This window comes from Ziziphus jujuba, chromosome 11 (genome assembly GCF_031755915.1).
Source record: "Ziziphus jujuba cultivar Dongzao chromosome 11, ASM3175591v1".
Taxonomy (NCBI): domain Eukaryota; kingdom Viridiplantae; phylum Streptophyta; class Magnoliopsida; order Rosales; family Rhamnaceae; genus Ziziphus; species Ziziphus jujuba.
In genome coordinates, this window is record NC_083389.1 from 27801834 (window position 1) to 27822278 (window position 20445).

At 33.7% G+C, this 20445-nt stretch overlaps 4 protein-coding genes across 5 annotated transcripts; 2 read left to right on the forward strand and 2 right to left on the reverse strand.

Moving 5' to 3' along the window:
- The first annotated feature begins 679 nt into the window (after nucleotides 1-679).
- Nucleotides 680-6191, forward strand: LOC107404688 (galactokinase). The gene is made up of 13 exons (XM_016011672.4): nucleotides 680-1122; nucleotides 1220-1401; nucleotides 1487-1533; nucleotides 2130-2224; nucleotides 2340-2422; nucleotides 2563-2631; nucleotides 3338-3523; nucleotides 3949-4083; nucleotides 4205-4339; nucleotides 4582-4652; nucleotides 5118-5195; nucleotides 5618-5759; nucleotides 5883-6191. The coding sequence occupies exons 1-13, from the start codon at nucleotides 960-962 to the stop codon at nucleotides 5991-5993; spliced, it is 1497 nt and encodes a 498-aa protein (XP_015867158.1). The 5' UTR covers nucleotides 680-959; the 3' UTR covers nucleotides 5994-6191.
- A 7557-nt stretch (nucleotides 6192-13748) lies between these two features.
- Nucleotides 13749-16695, forward strand: LOC107405313 (uncharacterized). Of its 2 annotated transcripts, none has more exons than XM_016012348.4 (4): nucleotides 13749-14098; nucleotides 14635-15484; nucleotides 15996-16140; nucleotides 16288-16695. In XM_016012348.4, the coding sequence occupies exons 2-4, from the start codon at nucleotides 14977-14979 to the stop codon at nucleotides 16343-16345; spliced, it is 711 nt and encodes a 236-aa protein (XP_015867834.3). In that variant the 5' UTR covers nucleotides 13749-14098; nucleotides 14635-14976; the 3' UTR covers nucleotides 16346-16695. The 2 variants fall into 2 exon arrangements, with proteins under 2 accessions (XP_015867834.3, XP_015867835.3); XM_016012349.4 differs by lacking the exon at nucleotides 13749-14098 and adding an exon at nucleotides 14163-14303.
- A 217-nt stretch (nucleotides 16696-16912) lies between these two features.
- Nucleotides 16913-18065, reverse strand: LOC107405314 (cell wall / vacuolar inhibitor of fructosidase 1-like). The gene has a single exon (XM_060812729.1). The coding sequence runs from the start codon at nucleotides 17914-17916 to the stop codon at nucleotides 17365-17367; it is 552 nt and encodes a 183-aa protein (XP_060668712.1). The 5' UTR covers nucleotides 17917-18065; the 3' UTR covers nucleotides 16913-17364.
- Nucleotides 18066-19119: 1054 nt separating this feature from the next.
- LOC107405308 (cell wall / vacuolar inhibitor of fructosidase 1-like) lies at nucleotides 19120-20231 on the reverse strand. The gene has a single exon (XM_048465481.2). It carries the CDS (start codon nucleotides 19856-19858, stop codon nucleotides 19328-19330), a length of 531 nt encoding a protein of 176 aa, XP_048321438.2. The 5' UTR covers nucleotides 19859-20231; the 3' UTR covers nucleotides 19120-19327.
- Between the last annotated feature and the right edge of the window lie 214 nt (nucleotides 20232-20445).

Below are 20445 nucleotides of genomic sequence, written 5' to 3' on the forward strand. Positions count from 1 at the left end.
GGAAATGGAATATGATGCGCGAACCGCATATATCCATTCTATCCACCGAATGTTTTACCTGCCATCACCGCAGCCATAAAACTCAAACGTGAGCTGATGTCCGACCAACTGTTAAAGCTCTAATTATTAATTTTTTTTTTCCTTCTATTTTTAATGTTGCTAGTCTTCAATCCATGCTGGATTCGTGTCGTGTAATTCTAATCCAAATGAGGTTTCACGTGATCGATCTTTAAAGGGACTCATCAAGATATACTTATTTATTCCATGAATAATATATATAATAATGTAAATGATTAGTTTAATATATATAATAATGTAAATGATTAGTTTGCATTTCAAAATAAATGATGTAAAAGATTCATAGAGTTTAATGAATTATATAACCATAGTTGTACAAAAATATATGACTATAATGATAAATTCTATTTAAAAAACAAAAAAAATCTAAAATAATTGGATTAAACTGTAGAACAAATCTAGACATATAAACAACGTGAAAAAGTAGAAGTCTTTTCGGTATCCTTAAAAAAGCAAACTTTTTTTATTAGAGTAGAGTTTTTCAATGTAAATAAAATTAATGAAAAAATAGTCATTTTTGGAAATAACCATGAAATAGGGATACAAATCCCTGGAGATTGGCTTCAGCCTTCATGGCTCCACGTAAATCGCAATTGACCGTCAAAAACTGGATATAAGATAATAGCGGAATGATTAGGATTAAACAGTTATAAATTATCCGGATTGAAAGCTCTGGTTTTTTTCTTCATAAAATAATAATAATAAATTAAATTAAATTAAAAATATTGGATAAAAAAAAGTTCGCAGTTTCTATTCAATGTAAAAAGCTTTGCCGATAAAAAAAGAAAAAAAACAATCAACTTCTCAGAGAAAAGAAAAACAAAAATCCCAACGTTCGGTGTTTGCAAAGGAATCAAAGAAAGAAAGAAACAAACAAAAAAATGGCGAAGCACGAAGACCTTCCAATCCCAGTTTACTCAAACTTGAAAGCAGTTTATGGTGATGGATCCCAGCTGGAAGAAGCTCAGCTTCGATTCGACACGTTGAAGTCCAAGTTTGTCGAGGTCTTCGGTCATCCTCCTGATGTCTTTGCTCGCTCACCAGGTATTTGTTTGTTTGTCTCTCTGTTGTTTTTTTTTCTTTTTTTCTTTTTTTATGATGAATCCGCCGACGGTGTGTAATAGGTGTTTTATGTCAACAGGGAGAGTCAACTTGATTGGAGAGCATATAGACTATGAAGGGTACTCTGTGTTGCCTATGGCAATAAGGCAGGACACCATCATCGCAATCAGAAAAAACGTTGGAGGGTCCGAGAAGGTTCTCAGAATTGCTAATGTCAATGATAAATACCAATTGTGTACTTATCCGGCTGATCCTGAACAGGTTTAAGTTTTATTTTTTATTTTATTTTTCACGCTAAAGTTTTTGGTTTTTGTGTTAAATTGTTTTAACTTTGTTCATTGTACAGGAAATTGACTTGAAGAATCACAGATGGGGTCACTATTTCATTTGTGGGTGAGACTTCAGACGAAATAAATTCTGTTTCTTTAATGAGTGTTGAACAGTTTAATATGTTTTCTTAGTTGACCTTTACATCGTGCATATTCTAGTAGTCATTCGATACTGCAAGCTAAAATTTATTAGCACCTTTTGTCATTAGAGTGGCAAGAATTTAATGGGAGCTAAATTTTCTATGTGACTCTAGGAAAAATAAAAAATAAAATAAAAACTTTTATATGCAACACTCAATAATTTTTCATAATCGGACGCTCAATAATTATTTGATGTTGCACAAGATTATAGCTAGTTCGTTTTATGTTTCCAATTACATGGGTGACATGGCTTAACATAAAATACTTTTTTGTGAGGCGAGAAGGAGAATTGTTTCATATCAGAAATGAAGATACGAGCCAAGTATCCTTTGGTGCTTTAGTACGGCTTTATATGTGATTGTTAAAGCTCTTAATTTGTGTATCACCTAGAATATAAGTTTATTTGATTTAATTTTTCTTTGATGATAATTCATGAATAGGTATATCATATATAATCAATTGTAAACTGTAAATAACCGTCCTGCATCAGCAGAAACTAATGTTCTGTATTATCTTCAGGTACAAAGGTTACCATGAATATGCTAAAACAAAAGGAGTAAATGTTGGTGAACCAGTTGGACTTGATATTCTTGTTGATGGAACAGTTCCCACAGGTATACTTATTCTTTAGGTCTAATTAATTTTCTCTTGTATGGATAATCGTAAGAGTTGAGTGCATTTGCTATGTTGAATACAAGCTGACCTATACTTATTTGTGTTTTCGTATAGGTTCTGGTTTATCGAGCTCTGCAGCTTTTGTTTGCTCATCTACTATTGCTATAATGGCTGCTTTTGATGTGAATTTTCCTAAGGTATACTATCCTCTGCCAATACTCTAAGATGGTTAGTATCAAGGTTATGGGCTTTCTTACTAGAAATCCTTTATTTATAAATATTAATAAGTATCTTGCTATAACTGTTCCTATTGCTAACTTTATTCCACTGTTGACAGAAAGAAATTGCTCAGCTTACTTGTGAGTGTGAACGACATATTGGAACGCAGTCTGGTGGAATGGATCAGGTATAAATATTTCTCCTCAAAATGTATCTCTGTACTGAAAATATTATATTTTTCTGGCTGTAAACTTCTTTGAATGAACTTTCACAGAACAGCTGCAATGAAACATTTCTTCTTTGGTAGTTTGATGGTTCTGTTCATTTATCTTGCCTGTATGGAATAAAACTCTGCAATAAATTGAAAGTGCACAATAAGTGCATTTGTTTTGTTTCATTGCCAAATCAGCTAGAGATTTCATAAGTCAGTGGGTGTATATCTCTTCTTCTTCTTCTTCTTCTTTATTATTACTTATACTGTTATTATTATTATTATTATTGGGTTTTAAGTTTTAATAGTGGTTGTCTGGAGGGTGAATCAGTATTTACCTCTTTTTTTTTTTTTCTTTTTTTTTTTCTTTTTTTTTTCCTTTTTTCTCCCTGCAAATCTGTAGAGCACTACTCAACTGTTTAGCTCTACATAATTTTATGGAGGATATTGAAATTGGATCCAAATATAACTTCTACTACAGAGTGAAATGAGCTTGTCTGTTTGAGATGGTATTGTGAATTAGTATTTTACCCTGTCTTTGGAGGCTTTGTTCCATGTTTTCTTTAAACAGATATGAAAATCTGACTTATAGTTATTCTGTACCTCCAATGGCAGTTGATCTTGTTAGTTTGTGATTATTGGACAAAATGCACAAGTTGTAAAATTTCTTCGCTTTTGACAGGCAATCTCTGTCATGGCCAAAACTGGGTTTGCAGAGCTCATTGATTTCAATCCTATTCGTGCCACTGATGTGCAATTACCAGCTGGTGGAACTTTTGTTATCGCTCATTCTTTGGCAGAATCTCAGAAAGCTGTCACTGCTGCTACAAATTACAATAACAGAGTTGTTGAATGCCGGTTGGCTGCTGTAAGTTTAATATATTCTTCAGTGCAAAATAGTTTGTCATTTGCATGTTATATTGGAACTTAGTGGAACTCTGGGCTTTGGTCCAAATCCTATGTTCATAGCTTGGTTTACTTACATTTTTCCAAGAAAAGGTGTTAGATGGGATGAGAGGATGTCAGGTGTACACACACACACACCAGCTTTTTTTTAACCCCTTCTAAATCACTTACTAACTAGCTTTGATGCCAATGGGCATAAGACTCAGATCTGAACTTTTAGATAGTTTACAGACTTTTTTATGTATGTTTTTCTTTATGAATGCATGCTATTAGCATAAGAAACTTTCTCTATTGCTCACCTAGACTTGCAACTTGAAAAATAGCTTACGACTTGTTATTTTCAGGATAAATTTTAACTGACTTTGTGATTCTGGAAAATGTTGTCAGGTTGTACTTGGTATTAAGCTGGGGATGAAACCCCAAGAGGCAATATCAAAAGTCAAAACTCTTTCCGACGTTGAAGGGTTATGCTTATCTTTCGCTAGTAATCATGGCTCTTCAGATCCTGTCCTGGCTGTCAAGGTACTTATATATCCACCATTGAAGATTTGATATTTGTTGACTTGATAATTTTGTTTGTGTGGTATTCTAGGTTCGTAATGAATGCTCCCTTATCCATATTGTCTTTTGTCTTTTCTAAAAGGAATATTTGAAAGAGGATCCTTACACAGCAGAAGAAATAGAGAAAATCACCGGAGAAAATCTAGCATCGGTGTTGGGAAATTCTCCATCATCTTTGGATGTCTTAAAAGCTGCAAAACACTTCAAATTACATCAGGTGCTTAATAACATTAGGCCTTATCCCATTGTTAAAGTTGGAATATGCTATTAAATGGTTACTCAATTTGTAAATGCCATAACTAATATTTTGTAATCTCTGATTGGTCAAGGAAAACAAGTTACTTTTGTGATTTTCTCAATTCCAAGTTCTATATATCCAGCCTTTATCAAGTTTGTTGGTTCCTTTGTTCTTTGCACATTCAAAGAGATATCTAACATTTGGTGACCTTTGTTTATCAGAGAGCTGCACATGTCTACTCTGAAGCTAAGAGGGTGTATGCCTTTAAGGACACTGTATCTTCAAATTTTAGGTGGGTCATCATATCATTTGCTCCACCAGCAGGTGGGGTGATGGTTCTCCATGTGTAAATTTTGTTAAATGTTTCATGATGTGCTTAAGCTCTAAATCAATTACAGATTTTATGCAAATGCATAGGTTTGAGATATAAAAATAATATAAATAATCATAATAAAATAAAAAAATAATAAAAATCGGCATACTTCCAAGAAGCCTGAATATATTCCAAGACAACTAGTAAAAGCTTTAAACTTCTTTTAATTCTTTGGGCATATGAGACTGGAGCCTCAGAACCTAGACCCTTTTCTTGAAAGTGTCCCCAGGGGGCTAAACCTGTTTGGTTCTCAAGAATTAGTATTACTGTTAGTCATTGTTATTGTAGTGATGTTTTGATTGCTTGCTATTCACATCTTTTGAATTGTCTAACATCATATTACATTACCAAGTTTTCATTCTAATTTTGGAATTGTTCTTGCAGTGAGGAGGACAAGCTAAAAAAACTTGGTGATCTTATGAATGACAGCCACTACAGCTGCAGTGTTTTATATGAGTGCAGGTAAGAATATATATATACAAATACCAAGTTTATTTTGCACTGGGACCTCTTCAAAACGCTTGAATGTGTTGTACTAGTAAGTATACTGATGAGCAACAAACTCAAAAGGATAGGGGTTCAGTTTTGAAGGAATATATGACTGAAACTTCTTTGATTTTCTTGAGATGGAACTAAACAAAACTGTTTGAAGCAAAGGCAAACTAGAGCTTATAACAATATCAATGTTGTTCTACCTTTTCCTCCACGGAAATAAGTTAAAAGACTTGGGAGTTTATAGTGCTTTTTATCTTTTTCTCTTTGGATTGTATATTGTTTCCGACGATACAAAAATGCTTTCTCTGTGACATTATCTTGTTTGTAATTACTGTGTAAGCGTTAATGTTAACCAGTGAGTGACGTAATTTCCTTGTTCATGTAACTAGCTGTCCGGAGTTGGAAGAACTTGTAAAAATTTGCCGTGGTAATGGTGCCCTTGGAGCAAGGCTTACAGGAGCTGGTTGGGGAGGCTGTGCAGTTGCTTTGGTGAAAGAGAATATTGTCCCACAGTTTATCCTCAATTTAAAGGTTAGTCTTCGGAATATCGTTGTAGAAATTTCCCTAAGTTGTTTTGGAAAAAAAAAATAATAATAATAATAATAATATTTACTGAAAATGATATTTCCTTTGTCCTTTGTGTATCTCTATCAGGAAAGCTTCTACCAATCAAGGATTGACAGGGGGATCATCAACAATAACGATCTCGGCCTGTATGTTTTCGCTTCCAAGCCATCAAGTGGTGCAGCTATTTTCAAGTTTTAGTTTTTGTGTTTAGAATAGTTTATTTTGATATTAGATTATGCAAATTTCTACCTCTAATAAAGTATATTAATTTTTGTTCAAAAAAATATTATGTTACTTTGCTAGAACTGTATCTTCTGCGTGGCAATCATGGTACTTGTTTAGATTGAAGCATTGATATATATGTATATATATATATATATATGCTATATTGGTTAACTTTTGTTCTGAATGATTTTTGCCCAAATAGTAGATTAAAAAGTTTATAGTTATGATTTTTCAGAGGGCATCTGGTCCCAAATTTTGTGGTTTTTGTCCCTTCATCTTTAATAAAGATGAAAATTGTGAGGGAATTCTGCGAGAAATCCAAGTTTGATGGATATTTAAAGGGAAATTTGATCCAATACCCTTATTGGAAGGTTCTTAATGAAATTTACCCACTGCATTTTGAAGTTTATTGTTTTACCCTCTTAATTTTAAATATTCCTAAATTACCCTTCTTAAGTATCAAAATGAAACGGAAAAATTAATAAAAGCGTATTCCACTTTTCCCTTTGAACCTGAACTGAGCACGAAGAAAAGAGGGAGAGAATGGCGAACAAAGCTTGGGAGAGAGATGATTTGTGTAATGGGTAATGCAATTTTCAAAGTCTGAGAACTCAAGAGGGCGGGAAAATGACTTATTTTGGGAAGATCATGAGCTTGCTTTTCTAATCCCTAAAGAGGAACAGACCCATGTATGTTTGAGCGATTTGAGCTCGGATGGTGCTTTATTGAAGGCTCGGAAAGAATCTGTGGACGGGATTTTGACTGTTAAGGTGCACTATGGGCTCTCTGCTTTGACCGTTGTTCTTGCCGTGAACATCTCCCGTAGAAGCGTTTCTTCGTCTTCGAGCTTCGGCCTTTTCTGTAACCTGCTTTGACAGCTGTTTCTTGCTGTGAACATCTCTCGTAGAAGCGTTTCTTCGTCTTCTTCGAGCTTCGGCCTTTTTCTGTAATTCTTCCAACTCAAAAGAAGCATTTCGGGTGAGTTTTTCATTTTATGAGAAAATAAAAAAAATGGTTCCGATATCAGATGATGATCGTAAACATCTGAGGGAAATTGCAACTTCAGGATTTCCAGTTAAATACATAGCCAACTTTTTTTTTTCCACAAATGCTATTACAATGAAATACGTGAATCTCCATTTTTGTCCAAATAATTTGACTCTATCAAGTTTCCTAGATTACCTTAACATGATAGATTGTAAATAAACATTGTGAGAGTTGTGGCATGAGATATGTTTCAAAAGAATGTGGAAGTTGGAGCAGGTTATTCGGATTTTCTTTGATCTTCCAGACTTAAAAGTAGGAAAATATTTCAAAAAAAAATAATAATAAAAAAAAAATTTAAAAAAAAAAAAAATGAAAAAGAAGAGGAAATTTTTTATTTGAATTATCATATACAAATAATGATCAACAAAGTCAATTGTTCTGTCAAATTTCAGATACTTCTCATATGAACATTTTTATGTCATATACTGCAAATTTTGGGAGCTGGATACGGACCATGATTTCTTGATTGACAAGGAGAACCTCATCAGATATGGCAACCATGCTCTTACCTACAGAATTGTTGAGCGAATATTTTCACAGGTTTGTTTGGATTGTCTAGTAGTTTCCTCTTCAAGGTATCGGGTTAAATTAAGTTCTAAGTTGAAGTAATAGGAAAGATTATTTCATGAGTTACCTCCAATTTTTGCCAGACTCCAAGGAAGTTTACGAGCAAGGTTGAAGGGAAGATGGGTTATGAAGGCTTTGTTTACTTCATGCTGTCAGAGGAGGATAAGTCAACTGAGCCTAGCCATGAATATTGGTATATATTGCTCTATACACGTATTCTTTTCCACTTTAGCATGTAGGTACACTGAGTCATATAGAGCCATATAAATTCTAATTGACTCATTAAAGCCATATAAATAGAAAATTAATCATATGATCAGCCATTCATTTAGACTATTTAAGTTATCCGTGGGGATTACTGAATACTTGTACCATTAATTTACGAATAATGTGAACACAAAGTCAATTTTAGCTCGGATTAATAACTTTAGGTTTGCTATTTGTTATACCATGTGGTTTGCGTCGACTGCAAAAGCTTTATTGTTGGAAACTTAAATATGAAAAAGTTTATTATTTACCATTTATGAAGTGTTAGACAATTTTATGTACAGTTAATTTATAGTTTCTATAAACATTTTTTGTGTCTCATATATAATGTGTTCAATTTTTGTGCAATTTTTTCTATTTTTAGGACATTGTTCTTGATTCATTTTCCTCAAGATTTGCATGCGACAAGCTTTGTTTCATTTTCATTAGCTGGTTAAATGCAATTTAACAACATTGTGATTAGACCCACCGCAACATTGTTATTATGCCTCTGGTAGAAGTTAAATAAAAAGTGTGGCTGGTGAGCTAAATTAGAAGTAAGGACTCCAAAGTATTCAGTAGCTTTTGACTGTCCGAGAATAACAAGGAGGAGAATAATAGGAAGGAGGGAGATTAATTAATTTATTGAGTCTCTTTCCAATTTTTTTGCTTCTGTTATGCAGGAAAACCCCAGATCTTTGGAAATGGCTGATTGGTCAGGAGCAACCCCTAAGCCAGTTGAAACTAATCCTGTGAGATATAATCTAAAAGATGAACTTTAATTTCTGTGTTTTATTTTTTTCACTTTCCCGTTTCCATTCTAATTCAAACTCTTTGTTGTTATAGGTTTCTATTGTAGTTCGTGACAAGGTTATGAAAAACCTTAAAACCCACGCCTCTCTTGAAACACGTGCAACGCCAGGTCAGCCATGGGTAAGGGGATGGGATGATTTTTAGAAAGGTCAAGATAGTCCTATAATGGGAAAACAATAGTTCTGCTTTCTGCATTATAACCTTTTAGTATTAGGCCCTACTTCTTTATTAGTTAACAATGTTAATCAACATTTGTCATTAATATGAAAAAAGTTAACAATGGGATCTCTCCAAAGACACTGTGCCAACAGACAAGATTGTAGTATTGCAAAGAGGCTAGGGACTTTTTAGAAAGAGTTCTTATGGAGAAATACTACTTCGGCTGACATATAAAGCATATGTTGAGGATGAAGAGGATGACAAAGATGAGGCAGAATCCACTGACATTGATGCTTTGGATTGTGATGATGTTACCTGATTCTTATGTGAAAGAAGAAACAGAGTATTCTAAAGAAGCAGATAAAGAGTCATTCATGGATGTCTTAGCTGCTTTAATTGTGAGTGAAGAATTTTGAGGAATAGTAGCGTCAGAAACCGGAACTACCAAAATATTGAATAATGTTTCAAGGGTAGAATCAAGAATATCAAGATCGCTTGGTCTTAATGATGAATCCGCACCCCAAGATTCAAACAATAGTTCAGACGTTCCCAAGGTAATTCTGTGACATTACTTTCAGTTTAATGCTGGTTTGTAAACTTTTAATTTCCTTATGCATGATGAGAAAAAACTTGTGATTTATAGGATCAGCCTTACTTTGGCTTGCTGTGATTACAAGCATATCAGTGCTAATTGTGATAAATATAGGTGGTTCAAGTCTTTTCAATCCTTGATATTGCAATGTGCAGCTTAGAAGGAACTAATTTTTAGTCATTTTACTTCATCAATTAATTCTTCAAATCATAAAGGTCAGTTCGCAGAATTGGATGCTTAGAAAACTGTCTTATTCCATGGCGGGTGGGGCAACATCTGTTGTTTATATATTGATGGTGGATTCACCAAGAAAATGAAAATAGTTTTTAGCAATTTTATAGTTGTTGGCAGAGAAATGTTCTGTTGGTGGCAGAGAATTTTTGCGTCTTGTCAGAGCTTTATATACAGCTAGTGGAAAAAATCATCTTGTAACATTCTCTAGTTTTTATTTATAAAACACTTGTACATTTTTCTCTTACTAATTCAGATTTAGTTTTTAGTTTTTCTACATGATTCTCATTTCAAGAGGAAGTTTAAGGATCCAATTTCATTATTAAATTCTCCATATTTTTTGAGAAGTGGAAAAGCAAGAAATAAGAAGGATGAGAATTTAAATGGTAATTGAGTTCTCAAATATTGGCTTTCTAGTTTGGGACCATTTGAACTTGTTTGAATGGTATGCATTGAAATTTAGTTAGTTTTAGATTGGAGACTACTCTCAGCTTGAAAGCTTCTTCCAATCTCTTTTAGATTTGCATTTCTCTTTTTTATAAGTTGTCTATCGTATTGTGTTCGTAAAATATCATTCTGTATTCAGTATTTTGTGTCTTACTGTTACAAGGATGTTATTAATGCCCAATGGTAATTAGTGATGCATCGTCGGTAATTGACATTTGTCCACCATTGCAAAAGAATCACCACAATTCTATCCGACGGCTTCGATAGTGTGTGTTTCCACCAAGAACGTGCTAAATCTAGCTTTATTAATAATAACCGTTGACAAAATAAGAGAAAAAAAGATATTAAGAAGTGAAAACAGTTAAATAGTGTTTATTCGAAACCAAATAAGAGAGACATAGACTTTAAGAAGTGAAAACATTTAAAAAAAAAAAAAGAATACGGATGGTGCATCGGTAATTATCGATGCTGATGGTTTTATCGGTAATTATCGAAGATCCTTCAGTAATTACAGTTGACAAATGTTTTGACTCCCACAAATCCTCTAATATGTGTTTCATGCAACAACATGCAAAATATACGTTCATCAACGATCTTAAATAGCAAAATTTTCATAAAGTTCAGAAAAAGTTCTAAAATTGCTAAAAAAAATTGATTACCGTAGGGCTTTCGATAATTACCAATGAAACCATCGGTAATCAAATTGTCTTTACTAGAAAAATTATTGAAGGTTTCATCAGTAATTACCGAATGGCCTTCGGTAATTACAATTGACAAATTTTTTGACTCCCACAAGTCCCCTAATATGTGTTTCGTGCAACAACATGCAAAATATACATTCATCAATAATCCTAAACAGCAAAATTCCCATAAAGTTCAGAAAAAGTTCTAAAATGACCAAAAAAAATTGATTACCATAGGACCTTCTGTAATTATCAATAAAACTATCGGTAATCAAATTGGCCTTGCTGGAAAAATTACCAAAGGTTTCATCGGTAATTACTAAAAACCCTTCGGTAATTACAGTTGACAAATTTTTTGACTCCCACAAGTTCTTTAATGTGTGTTTCGTGCAATAACATGCAAAATATACATTCATTAATAATCTTAAATAGCAAAATCCCTATAAAGTTCAGAAAAGTTCTAAAATTACCAAAAAAATTTGATTATCGTAGGGTCTTCGGTAATTACCGATAAAACCATCGATAATCAAATTGCCCTTGCTGGAAAAATTACCGAAGGTTTCATTGGTGATTATCGAAGGACCTTCGGTAATTACAATTGACAAATTTTTTGACTCCTATAAGTCTCCTAATGTGTGTTTTGTGCAACAACATGTAAAATATACATTTATCAATGATCCTAAATAGCAAAATACCCATAAAGTTCGGAAAAAAGCTCTAAAATTGCCCAAAAAAATTTATTACCGTCAGGCCTTCGGTAATTATCGATGAAACCATCGGTAATCAAATTGTCCTTGCTGGAAAATTTATAGAAGGTTTCATTGGTAATTACCGAAGGCCCTTCGGTAATTACAGTTGACAAATTTTTTGACTCCCACAAGTCCCCTAATGTGTGTTTTGTGCAACAACATACAAAATATAATGAGTATTGATGACGGCATACTGCTTGTGTTTAACCTGATTATCGTTAATACAATGAGTATTATTATGTTTACACCACACCAGTCCATAGCAAGACAACAAATAAACAAAAAAACAAACTCACACCGGTCCAAGGCAAGGCAACAAAAAAACAAAAAAACAAACCCACACCGGTCCACGGCAAGGCAACAAATAAACATGGCAAGGCAACAAAAAATCAAAAAAACAAACCCACACCGGTCCACGACAAGGTAACAGATAAACAGAAAAACAAACCCACACCAGTCCACTGCATCAAATAAACAAAAAAATAAAAACAATTACATGATGATAGATAGCCATTCAAGGATGTGTTCAAGGGTTGTAAAAAGTATATTTTTGTTTTTTCTTTGTTTAAAAGTTAAAAGGGACCTGAGATGAAGTTTTTTTTTTTTTTTTTTTTTTTTTCCAAAAGCAACGTGGAATACTGGTGTGATGTGGTGAGGAAAGTAAAATAAGGATATCCAAATCATTTCTCATTATTTTAAGATTAAAATAGATACTAAAGGGTAGAGAAAAAAAAAAATAGCAAATAAAGGAATACCAATCATTAAGCTCATCCTCGTGAGGGCATTGGATCAAATTCCCCTATCTTAAATCATCAGTGGGTCTGCCCATTTTGGGCTGTTCGATTTGGGGCCACACTTTGTCTTTTTTGTAGGGCCCATTTTGGATTATCAGTATCAAATTCCCACGTGGGCTGCACTCTGGTCTGCCTTTGGAAGTGGAGCCCAAGTTGTGGTAAGTGGATTAAACTACAGACCCAGACCCTTTTGATAAGCTGGCCAATGAGAGGTGTCCAACTTGTATCACCGAGGACAACATAATAATGGTAATTAAAACATAATTACAAAATAATAATGATGATGATGAAAAATAAAAAGAGAAAATTTCATTTAAAATCGATTTGAGCTTCAACAGTCAAGTTTACGAAATCAAACTTCAATTTCTATAGTTATATTTAATATTTATAAAACTTATAATGAAATCTCATGAAAAAGTGAACTTTAAACATCTATCCTCTTTGATATTAAACATTGCAATTATTTGCGCTCTTGAGTTTTCTTGTCCAAAATACATGCATGAACTTTTCAAGGGAAAGAGCAAAAAAAAAAAAAAAAAATCTAAATATTTTGAAATGATTAAATTTTTTTGCTTATAATTTAGGGAAAAAGAACGTGCAAATGACCTGAAAAATTGAAACATGAGAATGAATAATTACAAGAAATAAATTAAATCGGACTTATTTGTGGGTCTAAAGCAGCTCCTCACCTAAGGAGCATTAAAAAGGACTAAACTAAATTGGTGTATCTTATTGAAGATTTTCTTGCACTTTCCTAATTGTGAGTGGGGTTAATGGTTCGGGCCTACCCACCCAATTTATCTTCTAGATTCATATACTTAGTTGATAGAACGGATCTTGGGTAGTGACAATATATTTCCATCCAAGTCCAGCTGCAAAAAAAGGACTTCATTTGTCTTTAAATATCACTTTCTTAATCTTTAAAAACGAGAAAATATTTTACACAATTTTCTTTTTCTTAAAAATAGAATATGCCTTTTGCTTTTATTTTTGATGCCCTCGTAGTTCTCCATTGTTGAATCTAGACCATCCACACAAAACTAAAAGGTTGACACAATTTATTTATTAGAAATGCCATAGGAGTCAAGAGGATGGCGATTAGTTAGAGAAACAATTTAAAAAAAAAAAAAGAAAAAGAAATACTAAAAATGAAAATAAAAGCATCCAAAATTTAAAACATAAGCAAAGGACAAAATTCCCCCAAAAAAAAAAAAAAAAAAGGACAAAATTGAGAATTGGATTGAAGCCGGCGGGGGTCGAGTGTCCATAAGCCAAGTGTCGGTGGAAAATTTTTTTCAAAAAAAAAAAAAAAAAAGAACTCCAATATTTTAAAATTTCCGCCATATGATGGCATTGAATGATAATAAATTAACAAATATTATAGTAATATATATATTTATAGGAAGTAGCAGAGTAGGGAAGAACGGACAAGGAAAGTGAGGGCTTAAATATTTTAATTAATATATTTAATAGTTTAGTTTATAAAAATGAAAATGATAATATTAAAAAGTCTAGTAGTACTTTCCCGGTCTTCCTTTTAACAAGTCTAACCCCTTCGTGTCCGTCCTAAATCTCTCCGTGTTTTTTTTTTTTTTTTTTCTATTTTATAATTTCTCTGTTTATTATTATTATTATTTTTAAAAAATATAGATATAAAATATTATAAATAAAAACCTTCCAGTTTCGACGGTTTCCTGGCTGGATGCTCCTGTCCGCATCGGATCTGGGGTTTCTTCGCTTTCTCTTCAAGGTATTTATTTCCTTTTTCTTTTCTTCTTTTTTTCTTTTTTGTTTAAATTTAAATTTAATATATTTTTTTTAGCTTTTTTCATTTTTTTATTTTTATTAGGAATATTGTTTTCCTCTTGATGCATTTTAAAGCCTCTTAATTAGGGTTCTTGTGGGATTGTTCTAATTCTCTTTCTTCTTATCGTGGATTTATGTGTATTTTACAGGTTTGTTGTTTTGCGTCTAACACCTGTGCTTTTATATATTTGTTTGAATCGATTTTTGCGTAGTGATCAGGCTTTGGGCTCTCATTTCCAAATTTTGGGTTTTGGGTTGATTTTAGCTTTTGAATTCTTATATTGCCCCAAAAGAAAATAATAATAAAATAAAATAAAATCTCAAGCTGCATTGTTCGGTTTTTCTCATCTTTGTGATGAATATCCTGTTTTAATTTTCCATTGGTGGGGCATTTGGTTTTGCAATGATTTTTTATTTTTATTTTTTAAATTGGTTTTTGGCGATTGGTAATTTAGCTTTTTGTTAAACAAATGAATGCAGGGTCCTGTGCGTTGATTGGAAAGGGGAAATTTTGAGAAATTTGTTGTTCAGTGATTGATTGTTGATGGAAAAGTGCGAGATTCGTGCTAAACAAGTTGAATTTATTTTGTGGAAGATATCATAGTCTTTTAATTGCTAGTCGAATTGGAAAGTGTTGTTTACTTGATAAAGCAAGATATATTTGTGGTCAACTTTCACTTTAGAGGCGGCAATTCTGGGTTATGAGTTGACTTCAAATATTGAAAAATCTCGGTGTTCTACGGATAAAAACTGTGAATTTTTTATCTTGGAGCAAGAGGAAGAGGTTAATATTCAGATTTGGTTGATATTTCAAACTTTGTAATGGATAAAGAGTTTGAAGTTGATCTTGAAAGTGGGGTGGTGGTTAGTGATGAAGATTCAAGCAACACACCCGATTCAGGTGTTAAAAGACAGGGTAAGACATTGATCACCAAGTTATATGGTGGTTTTGCTGATGGCTTAATTAAGGCTGATGATAGGGTGAGTTGTGGTGTTGCATCTAATACCCATGGAGTTTCTCCTCATAATGTCAAGGTGCTGGACGGAGAAGTGGTTGTAGATCATGTGGAGAAGACAGCAGTGAAGGAGAAACGGAAAAAGTCAAGCAATAAAAAAGCCTCCAAACCTCCTAGACCTCCCAAGGGTCCATCATTGGATGCAGCTGATCAAAAGCTAGTCAAGGAAATTTCTGAGCTTGCTATGTTGAAGCGTGCTAGGCTTGAGCGAATGAAAGCATTGAAGAAAATGAAAGCTGCAAAGGCATCTTCCAATGGCAACATGTTTGCCATGGTGTTTACCATTCTCTTCTGTCTGGTCATAATCTTTCAAGGTGAGACTTTCTGCTTGAGCTTGTGATTGCTTCTATTCTGACTGTTTTACAGTGTCTAAATTCTAAAATCTGGGTTGGTCTGGTAAATTTGATCGCTAAAACCTGTTACCAGGACCAAAAATGTTGTCTTTTGGTGTTATAAAATCTCTTATATTGAATTTCTTTCCCCCTAAAAAGAACCATGGAAGGGTCAAATATAGTCACTTCAAATTGTATGTACGTTTCATATTTTTGGTAACTTTAAGTGCATTTATTGAATGTTTTGATGGGCTTAAAACATTTATTTTTGACTGGTTTTCTTTTATGCTATCTGTATGAATCATCATAATATAGTCTTTGAACTCAACTAAAATGCTGCAAGGTGCGAGTTATGATCTGAAAGAGTTCGGTTGCCATATATATCCGTTTCTAAGCAATAATTGCGTTCTTGATCCAATGCTCTTATGCACTTTATTTTCTATTTTCTTTCTCATTTATTACTTTGGATTCACAAAATGGGCTTTCTCTGCAGGCATTTCATCTGGAAGAAATTCTCCTTTGAATTTCCAGGGATCTCCAGCTTCGACAGGAACAACAGAAGGTGGGTTGATCTCAGTCCAGCTCTATCCTAATCCACCTGCAAGTATCTCTAATGGACCTGGTTCCGAGTCTCCCAAGTATGTCACTGATTTGTGCTCCACTAACCTGCACTTATTACAATTTACCAAAAAATAAAACTAACTACACTAATTACATGTTGCGAATGAGGTATATTTCTTTTTGGGTTGATTATAATATTTCCATTTGGATTTTGCACTCTGCAGCATGGTAGAGCAGGTTGCTGGTTCAGATCCGCCTCAAAAGCTAAGATCAGCTGGATAAAATATTTATTAATTTGTTGAAGAACGAATCTCAAGTCACCCTTGGAAAGTTAAAATGCAAGTGCCAGTTTTACTTGCAGTTTTTGCACACGTGAGCTTCTGGAGCTGGATTTAACCCCTGTATATATTAATGAGACTTGGGGTTGAGATTCAGTACCAGTTAAAATTTTACTAGTGTTGTTTAGGTGAGCCATTCATCTTTACGTTTTCATTCAACTTCAATAGTTGCTAATTCGTAGATTTGTTGGTGTATTTCATCCGTATAAATTCTTCGAAAAAGAGATGTTTATGCTCTATTTTTGTGGATGTATATATTTGTGAATTTTATATACATTATTTCTTTCTTTTTAAGCTTGCTAGCTTCATTGTCTCCTATGATAAATAGTCTATATTCAAGGGGATTTAAATCCCGGTGGCAATTATATAAATGCAATACCTTAATTTTCACCTATGGTGTGTTATTTTAAGTTTCCAGTGATTGCAATGGTAGATTCTAGTATATAACAGCATAAACCAACTAAAACCTATTATAAGATGGTTTCCATTTGACTGAGCAATAACAGCCGCAAAACCAAAAGGATGCTAATAATATTTGATCGGAAACTCAAATTTAGACATCACCCAATAGAAATACGACAATATTTACAAGGTTTTCGTTCTTTCTTTCTCCTTTGATCCGGCCAGGCCCACCAAAGAATCAAAAGCGATTGAAAGGAATAATCTTTTTGGCCAGAGTTAAGGAGCCCTAAATCCAGATGAGCTTCGGCATTGTCTTGCACATTTAGGCCCAACCCAATCCCAGCAAAGCAAATCTCCATCCATTAATGTATCTCTATTTTTTTATTTTTTTTATTTTTTTTTTGTTGAAAAATTAATATATCTCTATTAGACATGGAACACGAAAATAAATAACATGAAATTCGATTATCTATGGCTGAAAATTACTACTTCCAAGTTCTAAAGTCTAACTTATATGCAAGATCAAAGAAGAGTGAAGCTAATATTAGAGAAGAAAAAGATTCAATCTTTTTGCAGTGCATTGATTATGGCAGTAGCTATATCTGAAAGATCATGCACTATACTGTTCCTATCAGTGAGTGGAGACTTGATTGATCCAGAAAATGCCTTTTCGCATGCATCGGCCTCCTTGGCAGCATCAGAAACGCCATAGTTTGCAAACCCATAATGGCATTCACTCAACGCTTGAATGGCTTGTGGGAGGCTGTATTTCACCACTGGGATGTACAATTCAGCGCAGTTTGCCAAGGCTCTATGCAACTCTGGCTCTGGGGCTTGCTTCAGTAGGGCTTGGATGTAATCCAGTGTGCTTGTTGTATTTGAGAGCACGATGTTGACCATTATCATGGCCAGTCCATTAAGATCAGCATTTGAGCTTTGTGGGTTTGATTCTAGGGATGAGATGCAGAGATCGTAGTGGGGTGTTTTCTTGCATGTTTTCTCAATCAGATTGTCGGGTTCTGCCTGTGGAAAAATTGAGCTTTGGGTTAATAATGGAAGCAGAATGGAAATGTGGAAGAGGAAGATATATGCTGCAGAGAATTTGTGGTTCATTTTTTATGGAAAGTGGAAAGTGAAAGATCGGGAAAGGTGAAAGGCTCTGCTCTGCAGTGGGTTTTGGTTTTCTTTTGGATTGTCAAATTTATACGCAAAGTAAGTGCCAGTTTTTGGTGATCTATATGGTTTGAGAGATTTAGAAGAAAATGAAGAGTCTGGTTTTTGTAACTGGTCAAATCAAATATGCATCCCGTATTCCACTTTGATTATCCTGTAGTCATTCATGTAGCTTTACTACTGATTAAGACATTTTTGGGTTACGTCTGGAAAATTGTCAGCAACTTTTGGTCTCAAGAGTCATGTGAAAGTAAAAGGGGAAAGATATGCTTAAATACCTTTGCTAGTTTTAGGCAATAGGAAAGAGACAACCAATGCAAAACAACAAACCGAAAAAGCCAGCTTAAGAAGATGACAAAATTTTAAATACAAAAAAGTAGAAATGTATGTGTAAACTGTGTAAGCCGTGACCATGGATGTCAAGAAACTTTTCTTTCTCTTCCTTTCATATTTGTGCATGCATATATATATATATATATATATTTGGAACTTTCTCTTCTTCCTTTCTCCTTCCTCCCTTTTCTTTTTGTTTTTGGTGAGATCCCATATGCACCTAATAGCTATACTTGGTCAAAGTATAAATTGTGGATGAATGAGTTGTATATTGTGGTTTAGCCTATTTTTTGTTTGTTTTCTCTTTGACATCCACGGAACTTCTAATTAACCTCCTGGTATGAATGCATACATATACATATATATATATATATATATATACATACATTTGGTCACAAAGAAGTTCTATTTCTAACGCAAAAACACCTCACCAGGTTTACTAGGAAAGAAGTTCTCTACAGATTTGTTTGCTTTATTCTTCTTGACCATGACTAAGTTGGGTTAAATGGAATGTAATTAAAGTATTCTTCTTGACCATGACCATGACTAAGTTTTGTTTGTAGCAAACGCTTAGAATTTGGAGTTTTGTTTGTAGCAAACGCTTAGAATTTGGTAACACCCAAATTTTCGTAGATTGAAATGGTATCTTTTGCATATTACCTCAGCTCCCGAGATTTGCACAGCATAAGTTAAAGTAGTTCATTTTGATAAATCCTACCCATTTATAATTTGTCCGTATATTTTTGTAACATCTCTTATCTCTTAGTGTATTGTAAATGATTTAAGTTTTTATATCCTGGTCAAAGAAAATAAGATCAAGAACAAATCACTAGATGCAAAGTTGAAAGCCATTTCAACCTAGCCTAGTCTTTTAACATACAGGAATAGAGAGAGAACAATAGCCATATCAGCAGTGTTTTATGTCATAAATTAAAACTGTTTATTGATTATTAAGGAAACATCACTACCACAAGGTAAAGATGAACGAAAAATGCTAGATTTTTCGATGTATCATCCATTAAATCAGTAACCTCGCTATGGCTCTAGCAACACCGGACGCGTCACATATATATTTGTTCGTATCCGTCAGAGGAGAGCTCCCTGATGAGAAACCTTCTTCACAAAAATTAGCTTCAAGTACAGCATCAGCGAAACCGTCTTCTGCAATATCATAGGCACCATTGATTAAAGCTTTAATGGCTTGAGGGAGATCAATCTCTAAAATGGCAATGTAGTTTTGACCGCAAGAAACCAATGCATCCCTGTCACCTGAACCTTCCTTGAGCAAATCTTTGATGTGGTTCAGAGTACTTGTCGCCTTGACGTTTATTATATTGGCCATTATGAGGGCCAATTCAGGAACGTCTGCGCTGGAGCTTTTAGGATCTGAATGAAGAGAAGAGACACAAAGATCAAAATTGGGTGTCTGTTTGCATACGTCTTCTATGAGTTTTTCATCCATTGTTTGGACCCTGCATTGTGTTATTGGTACATAAAGGATTATGAGAAAAGCATGAACAAGAAATGTAGCTGTTATAAGGCACTTCATATTTTCAGGGTCTTGAGAAAATGTGAGAATTTGGTTGATGCTTCTATGAAAGATAGAAACCAGGGAAAGAGAAGTGGGTGCAACTTATGCTTGAGTTCCATTTCATTTATAGGATAGAAGTTAAAAAAGGCCTTATCACAAAGCAAAAAAGAAATTTTTTTGGGCAAAAGGTGACATTAATTTGTTCCTCATAAATTCAACTGCCAAAAAGTAAAATATATTCTTTCTGATTTTGTCCTCTTGTATGGTGGATACTAATTTCTGTTTTATCTTTTAGTTTGTCATTAAAAAAAGCATTAAGAAAAACTATAATTTTTGTGTCATCTTTTGTGCTTCTTGATATTTAATATTTCAGTGTCAGACAACGCAAAGAGATAATTATCACCACACATATAAGAGCACTTACAATCAACATGGTTTCTACCACTGGCAATGGTATAGCATTCCATAAACACTGGTCGCTAAACATCCAAATAACACCCATATAATTGTTCTATAACAAAACTATGAAAAATAAAAGTTATTCCACATACAGCACTAGGGAAAAATATGATGTCCCAGGAGCAAGTTCAAACACCATTAACTTG